At 44.5% G+C, this 24,686-nt stretch overlaps 1 protein-coding gene across 1 annotated transcript in view; it reads right to left on the bottom strand.

Annotated features, from left to right (window-relative positions):
• Positions 1 to 24,686, bottom strand: part of WT1 (WT1 transcription factor) — a 57,034-nt gene that overhangs the window by 12,917 nt on the left and 19,431 nt on the right. The window contains exons 5-6 of the mRNA XM_038765209.1: positions 17,666 to 17,743; positions 381 to 477 (exon numbers count right to left, since the gene is read on the bottom strand). Coding sequence (XP_038621137.1) covers positions 381 to 477; positions 17,666 to 17,743 — 175 coding nt within the window. The remainder of the gene's footprint in view (positions 1 to 380; positions 478 to 17,665; positions 17,744 to 24,686) is intronic.

The raw sequence follows: 24,686 nt of genomic DNA on the forward strand, positions 1-24,686 counted from the left end.
TGTAACTCCCCCTAGACTTTTGGACACCTTTCCCCACCGTGGTCACTCCGCAGTGCCCACCCCACCTCTGTCAGCCTCCCGTGGCAGGCAGAGCACCTGACCAGCATGAATCCCAGTGTTCTTGGGGGCCTCCATTAGACAAAGAAATCTTGTTAGGTAGGAAGAGCCAGGACTTTGCAGGATGCATCTTGATTTGAGTCACAGGAGGAGCATTTATGTTGGATTCCAGTGGAGTAGGAAACTAGCTTATCTCGAGGGTTCCTTGATGTCAGAAGGAGGCCTATAATTAGTAGCAGATTACCGCATCCCCAGTACAGAGAACCAAAAAAACCTAACGGGGAGGGAAATAATAATAGTTCTTCCCTCCATACAATACTCACTTGTATTCCCCTGAAGACCCCATGCGTGTGTATTCTATACTGGGCCCCATAGAGCATGGGGGCTGTGTGGCTATCGTTGTCATATCCTGTCGCATGGCTGAAACAAAAAGACAGAGAGAACAATGCATGAAGTCTCCCTCACGGTTTGAATACCCAGATCTCCTCACACAAGGAGACTGTCTCTTCCCTTGGACACAGAACGAAGACACTTGGCTACCAGAAACCACTGGAGAGCAAGCTGTTGGGAAATGGGCTGGTGTGGGGGTGAGGGAGGAGGAGGAGGAGGAGGGTAATGGGTGCTTCTTCAGCATGGTGAGTTCCTTCTCCAATCTCAGCTTCAAGCTGGCAAGAAGCAGGCGGAACAGGGGTCAAGACTTGGGATCTGACATCAGGCCAGACTGAGAAAACTCAAAGGAGAAGTTTCAGGGCAGGCAGGCAAACCGTTTCCCCACCACGCTGAAGAGCCGGCCGTGCTAATATCTCAGGAATGAGCAGAATGCCTCCAGCTCCACGTTAAGTGCACTGGATTTTTGTCAGCACCTCATGACTCAGATATTACCAGATAGCACCGAGAAAGTGATGACATTTACAAGAATGGCTGTCATGTCCTCAGGAGGAAGGATTACAGATCGGCATCCCAACTCCACTTAACCCACATATTGGTTGGCGAGATTAGTTTAACTCTTTGTATCCAGTTGGTCCTGGGCACAAGAGGGATCATGAAAAATAAATGTGGGGTTTGCTGAGTGTTTAACTATGTACCAAGCAACGTGGCCTTGTGGATAGAGGATGAGCCTGGGAGTCAGAAGACCTGGGTTCTAATCCCGGCTCTTCCACTTGTCTGCTGTGTATTCTTGGGTAAATCACTTCACTTCTCTGTGCCTCAATTACCTCATCCATAAAATGGGGATTAGGACTGTGAGCACCATCTAGGACAGGGACTGTGTCCTACCTGTTTAGCTTATATCTACCCCAGCACTTAGAACAGTACTTGACACATAGTATAAGCATTTAACAAATACCATCATCATTATTATTATTAATTCTGCATTTTCCACTGCTTCAAGTCAAGTTCAACCCAGAAAAAGAGATCACCTCTGTGAGGCAGAGAAGAACAGCATGAAGCAGCCTGGCCTAGTGGATAGAGAGCCCACTGTTGGGTAGGGACTGTCTCTATATGTCGCCAACTTGTACTTCCCAAGCATTTAGTACAGTGCTCTGCATACAGTAAGCGCTCAATAAATACGATTGATTGATTGATTGATTGAAGGACCTGGATTCTAATCCCAGCTCCACCACTAGTCTGTTATGTAACCTTGGGCAAGTCACCTCACTTCTATGTGCCTCAGTCACCTCATCTGTAACATGAAGATTAAGGCTGCAGCCCCATTTGAGACAGAAACTGGCCAACCTGATTAGCTTTTATCTATTGCAGCACTTAGTATTGCACCTGGTACAAAGTAAGTGCTTAATAAATGCCATAAATAAAGTAACAGCAAGCTTGTTAAGAAAACCTATAGAATAAGAGTCCCTGGAGAGAAGCCATCTCTGTTGGGTAGGGACTGCCTCTATATGTTGCCGGCTTGTACTTCCCAAGCACTTAGTACAGACAGTAGGCGCTCAATAAATACGATTGAATGAATGAATGAATGAATGAATGAACAGGATGCTTCAAGGCCCTACTGAGAGCTCACCTCCTCCAGGAGGCCTTCCGAGACTGAGCCCCTTCCTTCCTCTCCCTCTCTCCATCCCCTCATCTTACCTCCTTCCCTTCCCCACAGCACCTGTATATATGTATATATGTTTGTACATATTTATTACTCTATTTATTTATTTTACTTGTAAATATCTATTCTATTTATTTGATTTTGTTAGTATGTTTGGTTTTTTTCTCTGTCTCCCCCTTCTAGACTGTGAGCCCACTGTTGGGTAGAGACTACCTCTGTATGTTGCCAGCTTGTACTTCCCAAGCGCTTAGTACAGTGCTCTGCACACAGTAAGCGCTCAATAAATACGATTGATTGATTGATTGAATGAATGATCTGCCCAGGGGGGATGCCACGAGAATACCAACATTGACCTCATTATGATGGAAAGAGAATGGCCAGGGCTGACAGCACTGGGCTGGGGTATTCTTTGAAGTGCATTTTTCCAGGGTTAAGTTCCTCCCGTGATCTGATTCTGCATGAGGCAGAGATAACCCTCATGGCAATCTGACACTCTGTGAGGAAAGCCCTGTGGATACAGGGAAATGTTTGTGGAACCAAATATCACTAAGCCCGTTCCAGAGTCTGCTTGATGAATGTTTGAAGTTAGCATGTCCTTCTGTTTGAAAGGCCGCATTCACTGTGCCAGTAGCCATTCATTGTGCCAGTAGCCAGTGCCAATAGCTAGTCCCATGCTCGATAATCAATCAGTCATTGTTTTTTGATCATTTACTGTGTGCACAGCAGTGGACTAAGCGCTTGGTAGAATACAATATAACAGAGTTGGTAGACACATTCCCTGCCCACAGTGAGTTTACAGTCTAGGCGGGGAGACAAACATTAAAACAAATAAATCAATTATGGACATACATATAAGGGCTGTGGGGCTGAGGGAGGGGTGAATAAAAGGTGTAAATCTAATTTCAAGGTGTCGCAGAAGGGTGTGGGAGAAGAGGAAATGAGGGCTTCACTGGAGTTAAATTGAAGGATTTTGATTCTTGGATTTGGCACTTATTTGTACCTATCCTGGGCACAGTTGTATATTCATTCATTCATTCATTCAATCAATCGTATTTATTGAGCGCTTACTGTGTGCAGAGCACTGTACTAAATGTTTGGGAAGTACAAGTTGGCAACATATAGAGACAGTCCCTACCCAACAGCAGGCTCAAAGTCTAGAAGGGGGAGACAGACAGCAAAACAAAACATATTTACAAAATAAAATAAAAAGAATAGTAAATATGTACAAGTAAAATAGAGTAATAAATATGTACAAACATATATGTAGGTGCTGTGGGGAGGGGAAGGAGGTAAGGGGGGGATGGGGAGGGGGAGAAGGGGGAGAGGAAGGAGGGGGCTCAGTCTGGGAAGGCCTCCTGGAGGAAGTGAGCTCTCAGTAGGGCTTTGAAGGGAGGAAGAGAGCTAGCTTGGCGGATGTGCGGAGGGAGGGCATTCCAGGCCAGGGGGAGGATGTGGGCCAGGGATCGACAGTGAGACAGGCGAGAACGAGGCACAGTGAGGAGGTTAGCAGCAGAGGAGCGGAGGGTGCGGGCTGGGCTGTAGAAGGAGAGAAGGGAGGTGAGGTAGGAGGGGGCGAGGTGATGGACAGCCTTGAAGCCGAGAGCGAGGAGTTTTTGCCTGATGCGTAGGTTGATCGGTAGCCACTGGAGATTTTTGAGGAAGGGAGTAACATGCCCAGAGCGTTTCTACACAAAGATGATCCAGGCAGCAGCGTAAAGCATAGATTGAAGTGGGGAGAGACAGGAGGATGGGAGATCAGAGAGGAGGCTGATGCAGTAATCCAGTCGGGATAGGATGAGAGATTGGACCAGCAGAGTAGCAGTTTGGATGGAGAGGAAAGGGCGGATCTTGGTGCTGTTGCGGAGGTGAGACCGGCAGGTTTTGGTAACGGATTGGATGTGAGGGGTGAACCAGAGAGCGGAGTCAAGGATGACACCAAGGTTGCGGGCTTGTGAGAAGGGCAGGATGGTAGTGCCGTCAACAGTGATGGGAAAGTCAGGGAGAGGGCAGGGTTTGGGAGGGAAGATAAGGAGTTAATTCTTGGACATATTGAGTTTTTGATGGCAGGCAGACATCCAGATGGAGATATACATTTTATTCACAATTGTACATTCAATTCGATGGATTATGCATTTGTAAATACTGTCATCCCATTAGAATGTCAGCTCTTTCTGTTCAAAGTGTCACTTCTGTTTTCCAGATGTTTAATACAATGCATAGATTGTAAACTTCTTGAGTGCAGGGATCCTGCCTGGTAAGTGTATTGTATTGTACTCTCCCTAAGCAGTTAGTACAGTCATCTGCACACAGTAAACACTCAATAGATATCACTGAGTATATGCTCAATAAATACTATTTCTACTACTACTATGACTGCAGCAACTACTATTACTATTATTTTCCACCATCACTTTGTATAGTAACCGCCCTTAAGAGGAATGGGTAGCATTCACACTTTCTGATATTGTTCTTATACTTTAGCTTCTATTTCTGAATTCTAACATCAGGCTCCATTGTCGTGACCCTAGGTGGAAAAATGCTGTGCGATCAAACAGAAAGCAACAAACAGTTGCAATCTGAATGCAGAAAGGTCAAGAGAAGTATGCATCAAGTTGTGCAAGCTTTTTCGGCTAAAAAGTCAAGGAGTTGCTTGGAAAAATCAAGCTGACTGGCCATCTTTGAAGCCAATCAGAAGGCACCCAGAAACACCACCATATGGTCACAATCCCCATCACCGTGGGGCAAACTCAATAATTTCATCCTGATCTTGAGCCAGTCCCAAATTATTCAAAAAACTTTTAATCAATCAATCTAAAATGAATTAATCAAAGCACTGTATGAAGTACTTAGGAGACCCCAGTGAAGATGGAAGGCAGGATCCCTGTAGTCAATGAGCTGACAATCTAAAGGGGGAGGTAGACATAGAATATTTTACAAACAAGAGAAGTACTCAGAATTGGATATTCAGTCCATGACAGATGAGTAGTACAGCTGCAATAATGTATTTCTATTGAGTCACAAAGATTCAACAATAAGGAACCAATTTGTGTTTCCTCAGCAGTAAAATGGAAGCGCTAACCCTCTCCGGTCTATAGGAGAGGAAGAGTAATGATAGCATTTATTAAGCGCTTACTATATGCAAAGCACTGTTCTAAGCCCTGGGGAGGTTACAAGGTAATGAGGTTGTCCCATGGGAGGCTCACAGTCTTCATCCCCATTTTACAGATGAGGGAACTGAGACCCAGAGAAGTTAAGTGACTTGCCCAAAGTCACACAGCTGACAAGTAGCGGAGCTGGGTTTTGAACCCATGACCTCTGACTCCAAAGCCCAGGATCTTTCCACTGAGCCACGCTGCTTCTCTAGCCTAGTGGAAGGAGTAGGGACATGGGAAGCTGGGAAGAGCTGAGTTCCGACAGATCAAGCGGTCAATCAGTGGCATTTACTGAGTGCCTACTCTGTCCAGAGTACAGTTCTACGCACTTGGGAGCATACAATTTAACAGAGTTGGGGGACAAGTCCCCTTCCCACAACGGGCTTATAGGCTAGAGAGGGGAAAAGCAAATGCTATTGTTTGGGTTCCTGCACTCAATCATCTGGGGTGCTTCTGTCAAGCCAGTCTCACTGGAACGAAGCTGCTTGGCATGTAGAGTGTAGCAAACAGTTCCACTCTGGACAGCAAGAACAAAAGAAATGTGTTTCAAGATTTGCTACATTCCCACCAAAAGAGAAAGGGGGAACAGCAAAAGACAAACATATCAGTCTGAAAAAACTGACTGGAGATATAACTCGATCTACTGGAAAGAGCATAAACCTGGGTGTCAGAGGACCTGGGTTCTATCCCAGCTCTGCCACTTTCCTGCTGGGTAACCTTGGATAAGTCACTTAACTTCTCCATGCCTCAGTTTCCTTATCTGTAAAAAGGGGATCCTGGGTGTCAGAGGACCTGGGTTCTATCCCAGTTCTGCCACTTTCCTGCTGGGTAACCTTGGATAAGTCACTTAACATCTCCATGCCTCAGTTTCCTTATCTGTAAAAAGGGGATTCCAATTCCTGTTCTCCCTCCTACTTAGACTGGGAGAACCATTTAGGACAGGGATTGTGTCCGACCTGATTATCTTGTATCTAGCCCAATGCTTAATGCAGTGTTTAGCACATGGTATGCACTGAACAAATACCGCAATTGGTAGTGTTAAAAACCCAAGGATGATAACCAGTCAAAAATTCATTTCTGCACAGAGAAGACCCCATGGTTTCAGCCCAAGACAGATTGTACCATAGTTCTGAGGATTCCCCACTCCTATACATCACAATGAAAAAGAGACAGGACATGTTAACCTTGCTTTGATGTCTTTGTATTTGTAATTGATTTTAAACAAACGGTGCTTTATTTGTGGGACCCAGCTCATATTTATGTTGGTGTGCATGCAGATTGCTTCTGGGGAGAGCTGATGTGCCAGAGAGAGCGTTTTCTCATCCCATACTAGTGAAAATAAATTCAACCAAAGCAGTTATCAGCATAACACACTTTCAGGGATTCAGTTTCCAGCCACAGCCCGTCCCCATCTGGAGCCTACGTTTTCCAAGACAGTTGAAGAATGAAAGAAGGAGAAGCTGCTACACAAAAGTCTATCCTGAGAAACTGGAAGAAGGAACCTGGTTTTCTGTACAACATGAATTGTTAATCCTCTACATTGTCACGCCGGCTGCCTTCTGCATAAGCCCGAGAGATACTCTACGCTTGGAAAGTAGCTCTTTAAGAAATGATTCATTTGGATATTCTGCAGAGCAAATGAAGATTAATAAGATGATTGGAGGTTTTACAGATGAGAAAAAACAGAACAGCACCAAAGTATTAATATGAAAGGTTTTAAAAGAAAGAATCCTTTGAAAGTGAATAGCACTGGAAGTGAATATTCCAAAGGGAAACTCCTTAGTTTGCACTTTCTCTCACTTTCTCTCCCCCCTCGCCCCCCGCCGCTTTCTGTCCCTCTCTCCTACCTTCTGTTTCTTACTGAGAGAGGGGTTGTCTGCCCATCCTTAACAAGCCACTAGCACCCGCCAGGATGATGGGTGTTTTCTGTCGCCTTCCCTCCCCTCCACATCACATTCTGAGGAATGTGAACCTGGGGGAGATATACCTGCAAATGGAGTGTGTCCTTTGACCTTCCTCTCCCCACGGGTAAGGTTTGGGTTGTTGGTTTTGGATGCCGGTTTGAGTCTCCCAAAATGATTTGGGGAAAGTGTGGCAACGGGGGCAAAGATTGTTCCAGGAAGCTCTGAAAAGCCCCCACCCTGGGTCTTTTCCAGCCTGAAATGGAGAGCAGTAATTTTCTATAATGGTTTTCCAATTTTCTCAGGTCAAAAACAAAACCCAAAGGGCCAGTCCATTGGCAACTGGTGGCACAACACAGCATTATGTAGAATTAATGCCCAGGCACCATCCCTTTGGAAAAGAGTAACCCATCCCCAAACAGAAGGTGGTTGTATCTCTGTCCTTGACTACTGGTCTGAACCAAGGCCTCGGTCCCACTTTGTGCCAGTTGCAAATAGCCCCCTGAGGGGTCCCTGAAAACCCTGGAAAGCCCCACCTCCCCTGACTATCTCCCAGGAACCATTCTTTACTGAATAAATTTGCCTCAATAATCATTCTTCCTCAAATAAAGAGCCCCATTTTGCCTCACCACTTGAGAGAAAATGGGCTGTCTGGCAAACCAGAGAAGCAGCAATGACTCAATGGAAAGAGCACGGGCTTGGGAGTCAGAGGTCATGGGTTCTAATCCTGGCTCCACTACTTGTCAGCTGCATGACTTTGTGCAAGTCACTTAGCTTCTCTGTGCCTCAGTTACCTCCTCTGTAAAATGGGGATTAAGACTGTGAGCCCCATGTGGCATAACCTGATTACCTTGCTTTCCCCCCACATACACACACTTAGAACAGTGCTTGGCACATAGTAAGTGCTTAAAAATACCATAATTATTAAACCTTCATGGATTTAAAGTAGGGGAGGGCACTTTCAGAATAAAAATGTTTTACAGTGTCTCCAGGCCTATGACAGGGCTGTGACCTGCACTATTTGTGGGCATTGGTGGGGGCAGAACAGCATAACAATAATAATAGCAATAATAATAATAACAATAATAATTATGGCATTTGTTAAGCACTTACTATGTGCCAGGCACTGTACTAAGCGTTGGGGTGGATACAAGCAAATGGGGTTGGTCACAGTCCCTGCCCCATATGGGGCTCACAATCTCAATCCCCATTTTACAGATGAGGGAACTGAGGCCCAGAGAAGTGAAGTGACTTGCCCAAGGTCACACAGCTGACAAGTGGCAGCCAGAATTAGAACTCATGGCCTTCTAACTCCCAGGCCCATGCTCTATCCATTACACCGTACTGCTTCCAGGGAGGGCAGGGAGAACTGTCACCAATGTGTCAGTCACGGTGTCCACTCGCTTCCCAGGAAGAGGAGAATGGGGAGGAGTGGAGCAAGTGGCAGTACAGACTCCACTTCCCCGGGAGTGATACTCTGCTTGAAGCCAGGTAGTCCTATGGAAATTAAGGCAGGGAGTCTTCTTCTCCCTGCTGGGAGTTGGGGAAGTGTCCCTTTACTTCTCATCCTCAACCCTTGAGGCTGCAGTGTAGCATCATTGAGAGCTTTGACTGTTCATCCAGCCTTAGAAGAGACTTCACACCAATGTGTGTTTACTTTGTTTGAGCACAACAGTAGTAATAATAACAGCAATAATTGTGGTCTCTAATAAGTGCTTCCTATGTGTTAAGCAATGCTGTATGCACTGGAGAAGATACACGATCATCAGGTCGAACACAATCCCTGTCCCATACAGGCCTCATAACCTAAGTAGGAAGGAGAACAGGTATGGAATACCTATTTAACAGATGAGGAAGCTGAGGTATAGAAAAGTTATGTGACTTGCCCAAGGACACACAGCAGACAAGTAGTGGAGGCAGGATTAGAACTCAGGTCCTCTGACTCCCAAATCCATGATCTATCTACTAGACTATGCTGCTCTTTGCTGGATTTAGTACAGGCAGCTAAACCCAGTGTTCAGCTACCTCTCAGCACCCTGACATGGAATAGACCCAAAACTGCCAGGTGATTTTAACTTTTTCTCTCTCAATTTGTGTTTTTTCAAAGACTCTGAAAAAACTCATTCTATGAAAGTAAAATCATCCAGGTACTTACATGGGGAAATGCAGATTTTCTCACTAATCTATCAAGTAAAACTATAAAATGAAAATGAGAACCCTTGATTTCTACAAGATGAGCAGCAAGTTCAGTATGGAAACAAGGGCAATCTGGCTGATGATTTCCTAGAAAGCCAGAAAAGTCCAGGAACTGTCAAATATGGTATGGCTGTAAGAAATTGCTTATATCATTAGGGACACTTACATTGGCATGCATGTTTTCATCCATGCATCTTGAAAAAAAGCAAATAGCTCAAAGCACTTCAGTGCATGTTGATTCAACATTCATTTCAATCATTCTCATTTTTGCTGCTTTGTAATATTAACATAGCATATGATAGAAAGCATCCACTCTCCTCAACCCCTGAAAAACTCCTATGCTTTGTTGCCTAGAATTTAAGTCCCAAGATTTAAAGCATGGCCAAGGTTACCCTGCCTTCAGGAGACATCTCATAGTGCTCAGTAATAATAGAAATTTAAATTAGATTTTTTATTGAGCCCTTACTATGTACTATGCTTGCACTGGAGTAGATACAAGATAACCATGTCTCACAAGGGGCTTGCAGTCTAAGTAGGAGAATAGGCATTGAATCCTATGAGGGAAATGAGGGAACTGAGGCACAGAGATGTCAATTGACTTGCCCAAGGTCACCCAGCAGGTAAGTGGAGAAGCCAGGATTAGAACCCCGGTCCTCTTACCCCCAGAGCCAAGCTCATTCCACTAGGGCACACTGCTTCTCTACTGCTTCAGTACTGTTCAGCTCTGTGGCATGGAGTGCCAAGTCATATAAATACTAATGAGGGTGGTGGCATTTGGTAAGCACTTACTATGTGCCAAGCACTGCATTAAATGCTGGGTAGATACAAGTTAATCAGGTCCCTCCCGTTCACTGGGTTCACAGTCTAATCAGGAGGAAACCAGAGTTCAGAGAAGTTAAGCGACTTGCCCAGAGTCACATAGCAGGCAAGCATCTGAGCTAGGATTAGAAGCCAAGTTGGCTGACTCCGAGGTCCAAGCTCTCTTCACTAGTCTATGTCGCTTCCCCAATCCCAGGAAATTTACTGTCTCATCACCCCACTCAGGTTATCAGAGCTACGTGTGGGGAGAGCCGCAGACAGGCTGCACTCTGCAAAACTTGCCTGCTGTAATTAGCCACACTTTGGCAGCGTCTTCTTCTCTGGGGGAGCAGGGATCACTGGAGACGGCAAGAAATAGCTTCCCTTTATTTTCCTTTGGGAAAACTACTCTGAGTTCTTAGGAATATCCTAAAGAAAGAAGTCAGATCCACAGTCAAAGGAAGCAAATGCCCCTTTCTGAAAGGAATCCAGTGTGCAGGAACATCACTTGCTCCAACTGTTTTGACTAAGATGGAAGTTGAAAGAGAAAACTAATGGCTCGTGTTGTTGTTCACCCTGCTACATATAAGAAGGCATTTGCATTTCCCACCCCAAGATTTCTGAATGAATGAGATGGATTCCCTTGGACATTGCTAAATTCATTCATTTATTCATTCAATAGTATTTATTGAGCGCTTACTGTGTGCACAGTACTGTACTAAGTGCTTGGGAAATACAAGTTGAGAGAAAGAGTGAGTGATGACCCTGTTCATGGGCTTGCGAGTCAGAAGGACCTGGGTTCGAATCCCGGCTCTGCCACTTGGCTGTGACCTTGGGCAAGTTACTTCACTTTTATGTTCCTCGGTTCTCTCATCTTTAAAATGGGGATTAAAACCATGAGCCCCATGTGGGACATGGACTGTGTCCAACCTGGTTAGCTTTTATCTGCCCCAGCACTTTGTACAGGGATTGGCACATAGTAAGCACTTAACAAATACCATGAAAGAAAGAAAAGCACTTCTGCAAAAAGGCAGAGCAGGAGATCCCCCAACTCCCTCACGCCCTGAAACATAAGAGCATCAGAAATGTCACTGCTAGGGCAGAACAATGGTCTGTCTGGGAAGATGGGCTATTACAACTGGTCCTCAGCCTCCAAAAGGGACAAGGAGGGTCCAAAGTGTAGGCAGAGGAAGCAGGTGTTCCCAGTGAGTGATAGACTAGCCCAGGGAAGCTGTTTGTGACTGAGTTTACCCACAAAGCAAGGCCAAAAAGTTTTATTGGTTTTTTTTTATAATGGCATTTATTAAGCACTTACTATGTGCAAGGCACTGTTCTAAGGGCTGGCACTGTTCTAAGCGCTGAAGCACTGTTCTAAGTTCAATGGCAGCACCTACTAGTTAGCTAGGGAAGAGCAAGGTAGAAGTTGATACAGCTCTCTGAGAGCCAGCTGAATGGAGGGACTCTCAGCTCTAACTCATAGATTGACTTTCCCACCCTATACTGAAAAACTCAGTCTTCCTTCTCTTACACATTGTATACAGCCTTAAAGCAAGTCTCAGGAAAGAAAGAAATACAGGCCAGATGGAACTGCCAATGATTGTTGTATTTAAAGGGACATAAAGAGCTCTCTTTTGGGAAGTGCAATGTATAGTTGTTACCCAAAGTTTTTGCACATGTACAATAGGCAAGGTGCTCTGCTAAGTGCTGGCTGATGGCACGAGACTAAGTTGGTTCACAGACCCTGGCCCTACTCTAACTGGGGAGTATGGGTACGTATGGCAATAAGAACACAAAACCCATCATTAAGAATCTGATCTAACCAACAGGCCCAACTTCCAACTGTCCAAAATAGCAACAATAAACCATGTAATCGTCAAACCATACATGGTGAGGGGAGTTTTCAGTCCCCTCACCTCTCCAGGCAGCCATCCCCAAACCTTCCTCATGGTTTAAAGGTTGGATAGGGGTTTCTGCCTGCCTGTCTTTGCTCCCAAGAAATGCAAAGAGAGGAGTGGGCCTAGAGAGTTCCTCATAGACCCTGGTGTCCTGCTGGCACCAAAGCCCTAGTTGCATGGGTAAGGATATTCTGCCTGCCCTCCTGCAGCAGGGGGGAGTAGTGGTCCCATGATATCAAGAAGGAGGATGATCCGCTTCCATGATGTCCGGGAAAATGCCTGTCAGTATTCCTGGGGCTCTCCTTCCTCCATCTCCATGCTGCAACCAAAGTATGAGCCCCTGAGGAATCCCATGAACAGGCCATCTATTTTAAAGATGTAAATCTCTTGGAAGGGGACCTTATGTTCAGAGCGCCTGGGGATGAAGGTGCTGGGCTGTGCATTGTAACTCTCAGCCAGAGAAGACAGATAACTATTTTGGCTTCGATTCCCACTGATGAGACCATGTCTAGCACTGATTTTCTACAGATTCTACAATCTTGGCCTCACCGATCCTTTCAGCTTTGTTTTTACCATAGATCATTCATCTCGAGTCTTTATTTTTCCTTTCAAGCATCCCCAGGTCAAATACTTTACACTCCTAACAGTCTGTGAACTTCTTGGACCAGCAAAGAGCCCATTCATTTTGCTCGGCACTCCTTTAATATTTCTATTGTGTCCAATTTCCCCCTCCCTCTCTGCGTCCCCAGAGAATAACCTCTTCCTCGTTTTAATAACTTGGCCCTTGGTCAAGGTTGATGTGTTTCTCCATTTTGCAGGATATTTTCTCCAGAAGAGACAAAACAGTGTCTAATCCAGCCATTTGAGTCTTTTAATGGAGAATCAGTGAAAGGAAATCGGCAGCCATAAAGGAATTGTGGGAAAGAGGACCAGAAAGCAAACAACCCTGTGCATAATCACTCAAAGTAGGGACCCAGTGCTTTGAAGGGGTCTCTCCCCCCTCACCCATCTCCTTCCCCAAATAGAGCTGCTTGCCAGGCCAACTTCATTTTGTTGGGGGTGTAATAGGGGGTTGGAGGAAGGGGGAGAGAGAGGCCGCAATTTAACAAAGTAGACTTTCCCTCCTCTGAACTAAGCCACTCTCCTCTACTTTGAATAGTTTGAGTCTTTGGAGTTACGGGGAAACCAAAGTGATTTTCTTGTTTGGTAGACTCTTGTCCCTTGCAGCCTTCGGAGCTGAACTTTCAGGCAGGGAAGGGAGGGTTAAACTTAGGTATCCTTCCCTTGAGGTCACACACTAGCTCAGGTCCTGGTGAAAAAGCATGGTAGCATAGGGGTGGTTGATAGTGGGGAAGTGGCAGTGATGGAGATAGGCAGAAGGAGAGAAACTAAGATCACAGCCTACCCCCAGTATTATCTGCCTGCTTGGTGTATTTTTTCTGCTTAGATGGGGCTTTAAAAATAGTTTTGCAGGCAAGACAATTACTATTATGAACAAACCCAAATTCCTTGTTTTTCCAACTGACAAATAACTCGTACACTTTGGTCTCCAAACTCAGCTCAACTCTAAAGTTCTTAATAATAACAGTTATGGTACTTGTTAAAAACTTACTATGTGCCAAATACTGTGTTAAGCACTGGGGTAGACACAACATAATCAGACTGGACACACTCCTTTTCCCACATGGGGCTCACAGTCTAAAAGAGAGGGAGAATAATTAAAATCCCCATTTTACAGGAGAGGAAACTGAGGCACAGAGAAGTTAAGTGACTTGCTCAAGTTCCTATATCAGGCATGTGTTTTTGCTCCCTCTATATGTAATTATCATCTGTCTCTCCCATTAGATTATAAATTCCTTGTGGACAGGAAATGTGGATTTTTCTTCTGTGGTTCTCTCCCAAGCATTTAGTACAGTGCTTTGCACTTAGTAGGTGCTCAATAAATACTACAGATAGATTGACTGATTTTGATAGCCAAGGGAAGAGTGACTTCTCCCTTCACTCTGGTTTTCCACAGTTTCAACCTTTCTTCTTGAGACACCCAGCGAAAGCTAGCATTCCCTGTCCCTGTCCTCCCCTTTGAGGCTTCTCACCTTTCCCTCAGGCTTTCTATAAAATATCAGGAGAAGGGTTGACAGGCTTTGTATCACAGGATTGAGCCTCCACCATTCCTGGGGCAATTCCTTGAATAACCTGGACTGTTGGATTTGTTGCTGGAATTCACTCTGCTGCAAAGATACTTTCTTTGTGCCTCATTGTTTTGAAGTTTAGAAGAATATAAAAATGTGCCATTTTCAGACAAGAAAGGGAGGCCTGCTGAGAAATCCAGGGCAACTGTGAAAGTCATTAAAATATCTATGTGCTGATATTTCTTGCCCCCCAAATTTGCCTCACTGCAGGAGTGACTTTTGGAGAATTATCAGATTCTGCACCTTAGTGGTGGAAACCACTCATCACTGCCAAAACTGCTACAGCCGAATTCGCTTGACCTTTTCTCCAAATGTAGACAGCTGAACAACGAAACTCTCCGAACTTTTCTCTGCTGACTGCAAATAGACCCAAAGAGTGAGGGGCTATTTTTAATACTCATCCTCCAACCTACAAAATCCAAGGAAATTGCCCCAGGGATAAATCTGCAGAAGCAGCATGGTGTAGTGGATAGAGCATGGCCCTGGGAATCAGAAAGTCATGGGTCCTAATCCTGGCTCCCCCATTACTCTGCTGTGTGACATTGGGCAAGTCACTTAACTTCTCTGTGCCTCAGTTACCTTATCTGAAAAAAATGGGGATTAAAAGTGTGAGCCCAATGTGAGACAGGGACTGTGTCCAACTTGTTTAACTTATATCTACCTCAGTGCTTAGAACAGTGCTTGGCACATAGTAAGTGCTTAACAAGTACCATTATTATTATTAATAATAATATTATCCTCTAGTTAAATAAATGCTACATTTCACAGTGGAAAGAACTGCAGCTCCCTCCTAGTTCATTGACAACTTTACATAGCCGTGCCTTTCCCGTTTCACTCCACTCCCAGGTCCTGGGCTGTGTGCCTGGAATTTTATTGAGAGTTTACAGTGAGCAGAGCACCCAATTAAGCACTTGGGAGAGTACAATAGAGTAAGTAGGCATGATCCCCTACTCTCATGGATCTTTCAGCCTAGATGGAGAAAATAGCATTAAAATAAATTGCAAGTAGGAAAAGCAACTGAGATAAGGGTATATACATAAGTGCTGCAGGTGGGGGTGGGTATAAGGACTCAAGTGTATAGGTGATACAGTAGGGTGGGAAATAAGGATGGGAGAGGAGGGAAGAGTCAGGGAAGACATCCTGGATGACAGGAGATTTTAGTAGGGCTTTGAAGATAGGGTGAGTGGTGTCCTGTTAGACATAAAGGAGGAAGGCCATCCAGTTGATGGTGCGAGAGATGAGAGTGAGGAATAGTGAGTATGTTGGTATTAAAGAAGTATAGTGTATGAACTGAGTTGTAGTGGGAGAGAAATGAGGATTGTTAGCGGGGAGAGAGTTGATTGAGTGCCTTCAAGTGAATGGTGAGGAATTTCTGCTTGAAGTCATGATGGATGACCAACTACTGGAGGTTTCTGAGGAGTGGGAATATGTTCTCAGAATGATTGCTTTAGAGAAATGATCTGGGTAGCAGAGCTGATATGGATTGGAGTGGGGAGAGGCTGAAGGCAGGAAGGTCAAGAAGGGACTTCAATCTTCTTCAGCGCTTGGCTGCCACACCCCACATCCGTGGCAGTGGCCACCACAGGCTTCCAGTTGGACTTTTTCCTTACTTTTACTAGTACTTAAAAGAATGAAAGGAGAAGATTTAATAGTATTTAAAAGCATGAAAAGAGAAGAATGACCAGTTGGAGAGGAGGAGGGACTGAAGTTGGGGTGAAGCTAAGCTGGTGGGGATGGAAGAGAAGAGGTAAGGCAAGAAAAGGCAGAAAGAGGCTGGGTTTGTGGTGGAAGGAGGCCCCAGAATGCTCTATGATGGAGCCCAAGAGTGATCGAACTTGGAGGTGGTAAGGGTAAAAGGGGCAGTGGAAGGGAGAGCTTGGTGGTGAGAGGTGCCACCAAGTGCTTAGTACAGTGCTCTGCATACAGTAAGCATTCAATAAATGATTGAATGGATGAATGGATGAATGAATGAATGGATGAATGAATGAATGAATGAATGAATGAATGAATGAAAGGAGTGGGGCAGAATCGGGTGCTGGGCCCTAGGGCCAAGGAAAACTGCAGACAGGAAAGGAGAATCATCAGACCATCGGACCACAGGGCAGTGGGGTGAGAAGAAATATGAGATTAAGCAGGTCCTGGAAGACAAACAACGTTCATTCAGTGTTAAAAGTGAGCAGAGAAGGAGATAGCATGGGAGTTTTACAGAATGAAGGCAAAATGGGAAAGTATTCTGTATTCGGAGAAGCAAGGGTAAGGATGGAAGGACAGGATTCTGTTGGTTTGGAATCATACTCCGAGCGAACGCCAAACATTCTTCACTAAGATCTACCAGAGACCCGAAGATAAGTTTGTACAGATTTATTACTCCATTTATTTTACTTGTACATATTTACTATTCTATTTATTTTGTTAATGATGTGCATCTAGCTTTACTTCTATTTATTCTGATGACTTGACACGTCCACATGTTTCGTTTTGTTGTCTGTCTCCCCCTTCCAGACTGTGAGCCCATTGTTGGGTAGGGACCATCTCTATATGTTGCCAACTTGTACTTCCCAAGCACTTAGTACAGTGCTGTGCACACAGTAAGTGCTCAATAAATACGATTGAATGAATGAATGAACTCTGCTTTAGAGAGAACTGGATCAAGTTCCTGAACCAAATAGAGTCTAATCACTAACTTATTTCATTATTCCAAGCACTTAGTACAGTGATCAGCACATAGTAAGCATTTAATAAATGCCACTGATTGATTTGCCAGCTAGAGAACTATGGTTCACTCCTCAGGGAGTAGCTTTTCCTGCCAACTAGGGTCACCATACATTTGCTTTTTCCTCTTCTTGGCAGTGGGTGACAGTGACCTGACCTCACACAGATTATGCACTTCTGTGTTTTCCTAGAACAGTAGCCTTTAGCCAATCTGATCAGGACAGTTTTCAAGCATCTATAGCTTGAACCATCCAGCTATTAACATCACAGTGGAAATATTACTTGGACTTCATACACTTTGAGTAGGCATATTAGCCTAAGTGATTAATCTTCACTCTTCAACTCACTTTTAAAACTTAAAGTGCATGGGAAAGTCAGTTCAAGGAACAACAGATTCTCTCTGGTTAATGCAAACATTTAGAGTAAAGCAAAGGCTACGTGAAAGGCTACATGGGTGTATTGGACAAAAAAACTCAGTTTACATTTCTGAAACATGAAAACGCCATGCACACCCACATATGCCACAAATATGCAACCCATAAGAGCCACGAGCCACAAAAAGTTCAACATCTGAAGCAGCATGGAGCTAAATATCTGTTTTCCCACTGTATTTTGATAAGCTTATGCCCATGACCCTAATGTACGATTAAAGCAAGTGTTGCCAACTTTGATAGCACAACCACATGGAAGAAAGTTACAGGAGAATAAACCTTACCCTTTCAATGTGGCTCCCAAGTTCATTTGGTTCCATGTCATACATTCAAGCTGGGAGGTCATTTGATATAAATTGTCACTGTTGGGAAAATATTCAGAATTAGAACGTTTATCAGTTCAACAAATTACATTGTTGAACAGCAGTTTCATTTCTCTGCAAAGCAAAACTTTCCACCAACCGCTTTCAAAAGTGGCGTCACATAACAGCACTAAATAAATTCCTTATTAACCTGCTAGTCCACACACTACGGTCCCTTGAGAGGCAAAATGGAGAGGTAAGAAACAGGGTTGGCAGGGGAGGCGCAAAAGAGAGGATAGCTATTTGTAGGTATTTTTAAACATTAAGGAAGCAAGCATGCAGATTTCTAAAGAGAGCTTTAAAAAATGTGTGGGAAAAATTGAGGGACTAACTGCTAGTAGTATACAGGCTGTGCCACTCAATATTAATGTAAAAAGCCTGCAGATGAAAGCTGATTGAAAAGAGATGAATTATTTGTGAAAAGATCATTAGACTCTTTTAATCAAGTGGAGAGGAATCACATGGATTATGATGCCTGTGAAGATTGGGAGTGATGGGATGTTGTGTCCACAGCACACAGAGCAGTGTGGCAGGAAGAAAAATGGAGTTGCTGAAGGATGAATTATCCCCTCCCAACTAAAATTATTGTGCACAGTCATCTTGGTTAAAGTCAAAGAGGCCCTGCAGTCCCCCCTTCTTAGGGCCATCCTGGAAACTAAAAATTGGTTGCAAATTTCCAAGTTCTCAGGAAGAAGATTCAAACACTTTGAGTCATGACTAGAAAGCAACATCAAAGCTTCTCCATCTCTTTTGCAGCAAGTTGATCCCCTACATGTCCCCTTTACAACTGGACTTGTTAGACTCAGACTTCATCTTTATTACTATTTTTGGAAATTTCATCTTTCCTCCTACATACGACACCAAACACCCTTCTATTTAGATTGTGAGCCCCTGGAGGACCAGGGACTGTATCTATCTCTCACCTGTGCATTTTTTTCCCAGTGCATAGTACAGTTCTCTGTATGTCTAGGCACTTAATAATTCATATTACTACTACTTTGTCCTCCAAGTGAGTCAATTATGAGTCAAGAACATATTGTATTTAGGAGGTCTTGAATTCTTTTACTCTCTGAAAAAATTCAGGCAAATAAGTTTGTAAAGGACAGACAAGGAATTTGAGGGAGGCTGAATTGCTCTGTTTTCCTCAAATCCTACAAGATCTTGCTACAGAGGAAGATTCGCTCTCTCCATATATGGCAGAGTCCGGACCGAAGCCCCACCTCTGCACCTCAGCCACATACAGGGAGAGAGATATGTTTGCAAGAGTAAATCCAGGAAATTCTTTTTTCCCCACATTCTCACATGCCACCAGGTTGCTTCATTTGGCAATAGGGACACCAAATTTTAATTAAGAAATATTTCTGGCATGCCAAACTAGAATAGAAGAGGGATTTTACAGAGGAGTGTCTGCAATTGTGGCCGCTTCAAGCCAATGAGTGTTTACTTCATTTCCTTGGCTTGATTAATCATAGTGAAATCCATCAGACTCTTGTGTAATCACATTCAAAATGATTTTGAACTCCCTGGTGGCAGGTACACGTGATAGGGAGAAAATCAGATTCCAGTAGGGAATTTTGCATAGGAAAAGCAAAGTGATTTCAAACTCCAACTATGTACAGCCTCATTTGTCAGCATCCCTGGATGCTATCATTCATCCGGATGTCTGAGGGGCTATTATGCTACTCCAATCTCCTGCGTATCAATGCAGAAATGATTAGACTCTCCTGCAGGTTCCCCATTCGGAACAACATCCTGTGCTAGTCCGTGCCACCTTCATTTCGCAATTCCACAAATTCCTGCTGTAATGCTGGTGTAATTAATTCCTCCAGGACTCTGATTTTTATTAGAAGTGCCAGCCCACTGCATTTACTGCAGGAGATTTTCTTTAACTTTCTTTCGGCTGACAGTTCATTAATAAGAGGCCTCCTCCACAATCACAACTGTTTTTTGTTCTCTCTCGCCTTTTCATCAAGCAATCCATTTATTCATCTTGTCATTAATCTATGCCAACAAGCACTGTATTCCCCTGGGGGGACTCCATATTTTCATCACTGACTTTCTTACAAATATTATTGGCCAACCAAAATAACTGAGCCACAGGGTCAGTGTTCCTGGGCATCTCTTGGGTACTACCGTACCTAACATCACTCTTGGTTTTACATAACTTAGGCCTCAGGATAGCCCTGAACAAAGGAGTGAAAGTAAAAATGTGTTTTACCTGGGTTATTTCTACCACTGAGAGGGCTTTGTGTGCATGTGTTGAGGGGGAGGGTAGTAGAGGACAGGGGCCTGGGGGAAGGCAATGGGCTCTGAGTCAGGCAGTAACCAGGGAACTGAGGCATCTTGAGGAACCACGCTGGGACACATAAACCTATCAATCAATCATATTTATTGAGTGCTTAATGTGTGTAGAGCACTGTACTAAGTGCTTGGGAGAGTACAATATAATAATATAACATGCATTCCCTGCCCACAACGAGCTTACAGTCTAGAGGAAAATGAAGAGTTTAAAAGGCGAGAAGAGAGTGCGGTCAGTATTGACCAGAGGGGTGGCAGGACCAGGAGTCAGGGTGATGGAGGAAGAGGGAGATTGGCATTCCTGGGACATGCGTTGTCAAGAGCCCCCGACCTATCCCAGGAACCCCACAAGGCACCGGCTCCAGTGGTCTGGCTCAACCAGAGGCCCAGACCTCTCCTTTGGGGTGTTAAATGGGGGAAGGGGGACAGGCACAGGGTCAGCCTGCCTCTGGGGGAAGGGCCTGGAACACACAACTGCAGCCCCTCTCCAGCCCAGTCCCACATGGAGAAATAATTCTCATATCCCTCTAGATTGAAAGCTCGTTGTGGGCTGGGTACTTCATTCATTCATTCACTCAATTGTATTTATTCAGGAATTACTGCAAAGCACTGTACTAAGTGCTTGGGAGAATACAATATAACAATTTTTATTCCCTGAGCATGACGAGCTTACAGTCTAGAGGGGGAGATAAACATGAATGTAAATAAATTACAAATATGTACATGAGTGCTGTGGGGCAGGAAACATTTCTACCAACCCTGTTATATTGTATGCTCCCAAGAGCTTGTACAGTGACACAGTAACTGCTCAGTAAATACAAGTGATTTATCAGAAGGGCCATTCTGGGACTTCTTCTTCATTGGAACCAAGTTCTGGCCATTCTGGTTTATTTCCAGCCCTGTCTGTTTTCAAAACCCTAGGAGTTTCCATAAGTGTGTAAGATTAGCCGCTAGAAGGAGGGCTTGACCACAGATCACCAAGAGACAGACGAAGGTAAGGGATCATTGCTATTAACTCAGCCTTCTAACCCCAGGTCCGTCCCAAGGAATAAACTCTGTAAGGCAAGAATTTCCCTACAAGGACTTGCCTCCCCCTCCCACTGTGGATTCAGAAACAGTTGCCACAGGAAGCCTGGCCCAGTGAAAGACTCCTGGACTGTTGACAGGTGACCTTCCCATCAGGAAGAGGGAATGGGCAGCTAAACATGACACACACTTAAGGAAGATTACCTTTAGTTCATAGTGTACGACTCCTATACCTCGATGGGGGGTGTAAAGAAAGGCTGGGAGGAACATCAGTGAAATAGCTCCATCTCCACAATGAGCTCTGCACAGGAGGCATGGGAGGAGCCCCAGAATTCACCCCAGAGTCCACCCTGTTCTGGCAGATGTCCAGGGGTGGGAGGCCCTTGATAAGGCTGATATCTAGGCTTTGACCACATCCTGCCTGGAGAATCAGCCTGGCTGGCCCACTCGGCCTTCCCCGTGGGAAATTAAGCCCAACAGTGACAGTCACTTCTGCTGGGGAAAGCGTCATTCATTCATTCATTCATTCATTCAATCATATTTATCTAGTGCTCACTGGGATCAGAGCACTGACTAAGCACTTGCGAGAGTACGATGTAACAATAAACGGACAAATTCCCTGCCCACAGTGAGTTTACAGGGTCCAGGCCACACACTCGGAGCAAGATAAAAATTCATGGGCTCTTATCACCACAGGCTTAACAGCTGGAACCATCAGGGAAGCTGGAAGGAGTTGAGGAGGGGCCCTCGTTCTTTGTGGAAGGAAGGGATCATTGAGACATCCTCTGGGACAGATAAAACCCTTCATCAGTCAAAAAAAGCAGAAGACGCTCATCATCGCACTCTGAAACCAAACTGGGTGGCAGGGTGAAAGGACTTAGAAATCACCAGCAATCACATTCTCAATTCAGTTCTAACCATCACCTAATTCGACCCATCTAGAGGTGAATCTGAAATGGACGGATCAGCAGACTCTCATTAAATCATGGTTTCCTTTAAGGAAAAGTCCTCCTTTTAAAAGAAAAAAAACACACTTTGTTTCCATGGAATAAATTTTTGAAGCTGGAGGCCCGGGGGGAGTGGGGGAAGGAACTTCTACGACTGGTATGAACGCACGTTGGAGTAAAATAAAAGGAAGTGAGAGCTGAGCAAAATGGGAAACTTGAAAGGAAATCAGTAGTAGATCACACAGAGTTTGTTTTGGCCTGAATGTGGAATTACCGATCTCCAGACCTCTGCACAAAAACAGCCATAATATGGGATGGAACACATCCACTTTGGGAAAGTGTGATTTCCAGTGAATTTGTCATCATAGATGTGTTTGCAGCTTCCACAACTTGAAGTAGAAAAGCTAATACCACCATCTTGGTGGCAGTACAAATACATGCCACTTCAGGTACATCCACAAACTGCTCCGAGTTACAGATTCCTCAGGCAACCAAGTGAAATTGTACCAATAGGGAGGGAAAAAAGTAGGAAACATCAGGGCTAGGATGATTAGGAATATTTTGGTTTCCACAACCAGACTTTATAATTTTTCACATGTTTTCTGTTATTGCTCTTCGCCCTCAAGCAGTAAAAAAAAAATTAAAGTTGAAATGTCTTTAGCTCTTCATTAACTAAGGAATCTCATGCATAATATTAAAAAAAGGCTGTGGCCAGAGACACCTGTGGGCTGGGAAAATGTCTTCCAACTCTGTTATCTTGCACTCTCCCAAGCGCTTAGTACCATGCTCTGCTCACATTAAGTGCTCAATAAATACCATTGATTCATCTATCTCTCTCCCTCTCACTTTCTTTCTCTCTCTCACTCTCTCTTCCTTCTTAATCCTGGAAAGATATCTATTTGAGAAATCTCTGCTGAGCCCTCTTAAGATTAAAACTGTATTATGTGGTATTTAGATAACTGAAATCTCTCTCCTGTTCACAGCCTGGACCATCAAGTACTAAGGATCCAGCATCGATGACAAACCAAAGGTGGGTGAACTTTGAAATCTTGGTTTTTGCCTCAATGAGTAAAGAACCAAGGAATTAATGCACCAATTTTAGGCTTGATTCCAACAGAACGATTGCGCTGCCTGTAAAATTCAGTTTGGGAGTAGGGAGGTGGCCAGTCAAGTGCCACCCCTTGTCTGCTGTGTGAACTTGGGTAAGTCACTTTACTTCTCCGTGCCTCAGTTACCTCATCTGCAAAATGGGGATTGAGCCTGTGAGCCCCACATGGGTCAGGGACTGTGTCCAACCCAATTTGAATTTATCAACCCCAGTGTTTAGTATAGTGCCTAAATGCTTAACAAATATCACAATTAGTATTATTACCAGCTTCATTTATATACTTGATGCCTGATGATAAAGGCTCCCCCAACACACACACACACACACACATACACACACACACACACACACACACCCTGGTCCCTCCCCACGTTAAAGGAAAATAGCAATAGTAAACATCAGCTAAGCTTTCAACATTTTCAGGTGACCCCAGCTCCCAGAGCATTAAAGGAAGAGAAAGGGGAAATAAAGGAATGCAGAGGAAGATAATTTGCTTCAAAACTGGCAGGAGGTACAGGATTAATGTCAACTGATCTGGGGGAGCCGGAAGCCAACCAAGAAAGCAGAGCATGCTGTATCCCTGAGCCAGGCAATGCAGAGGGAAAGAGGATGAAGCGGGGTCAGAGGTGGTGGGAAATAAATGTAAGGGGGAATGAAGGCATGTGTCAGGCTTCTCAAGAAGCTCAAAGCAAGAGGGGTTAACAGATGCTACCCAGAGGTGTGCCCAAACCCTGAAGGAAACAGTGAACTCTGGGGTAAATAGATCTGCATGAGGGAGGCAGGGTATGCCCATGGAGTTTAGGAAGTTACTAGAAACTGGTCATTTCAATCATGGAGCTATTAGCAAATCCACCCCTTGGTTTAGGTGGAGGATTGAACTCTCCTGCCCTAGCAGCTGCCCCTTGGGCTCCACCCCCAGTTAGGGGTGGAATGTTGGAGGGCTAAGGAGAAAGGTATATGATTGGAAGAAAGGCCATTTTCTTTGAGAAAGGAAAAAGAAGTCACATTGTTTTCAGAAGATTCTAAGATCCTTGAGGGCAGGGATCATGTTTATTAACTCTATTGCTCTCTCCCAAGAGCTTTTTTGTATAGTGACTTGTACAGAGTAAGCACTCAATAGTAATACTGATTGATTGATTCCAGGAACGTCTCCTGGGGCCAGGAGCTCACCCAAAACTGTTGCTTTTCAGCCAGAAGGGAACCTCGGAGCCCAATGGAGAATTGTGTCCAGGACCAGATGGATGGGAACTAATGAGTCAATCAATCAATCAATCAATCATATTTATTGAGCACTTACTGTGTGCAGAGTACTGTCCTAAGCACTTAGGAGAGAACAATGTAACAGAGTTGCTGGACATGTTCCCTGCCCACAATGAGCTTCTGCAAATCTCCCAGCCCCACCTTTCTAATCACCGATGGTAGGCAGCCAAGACAGTCTCACAGCACAACCCTGACTGAAGATGTTGGGCAGACTGGAATTTACCTATCGTATAGAGAAAAATCCAGGCATCACCCTGCCTTCCAGGAAAGAAGGGTTTAGGTTGAAAGAAGCTGTGTAGAAAGA

Source organism: Tachyglossus aculeatus, chromosome 22 (assembly GCF_015852505.1).
Source record: "Tachyglossus aculeatus isolate mTacAcu1 chromosome 22, mTacAcu1.pri, whole genome shotgun sequence".
NCBI classification, from domain to species: Eukaryota; Metazoa; Chordata; class Mammalia; order Monotremata; family Tachyglossidae; genus Tachyglossus; species Tachyglossus aculeatus.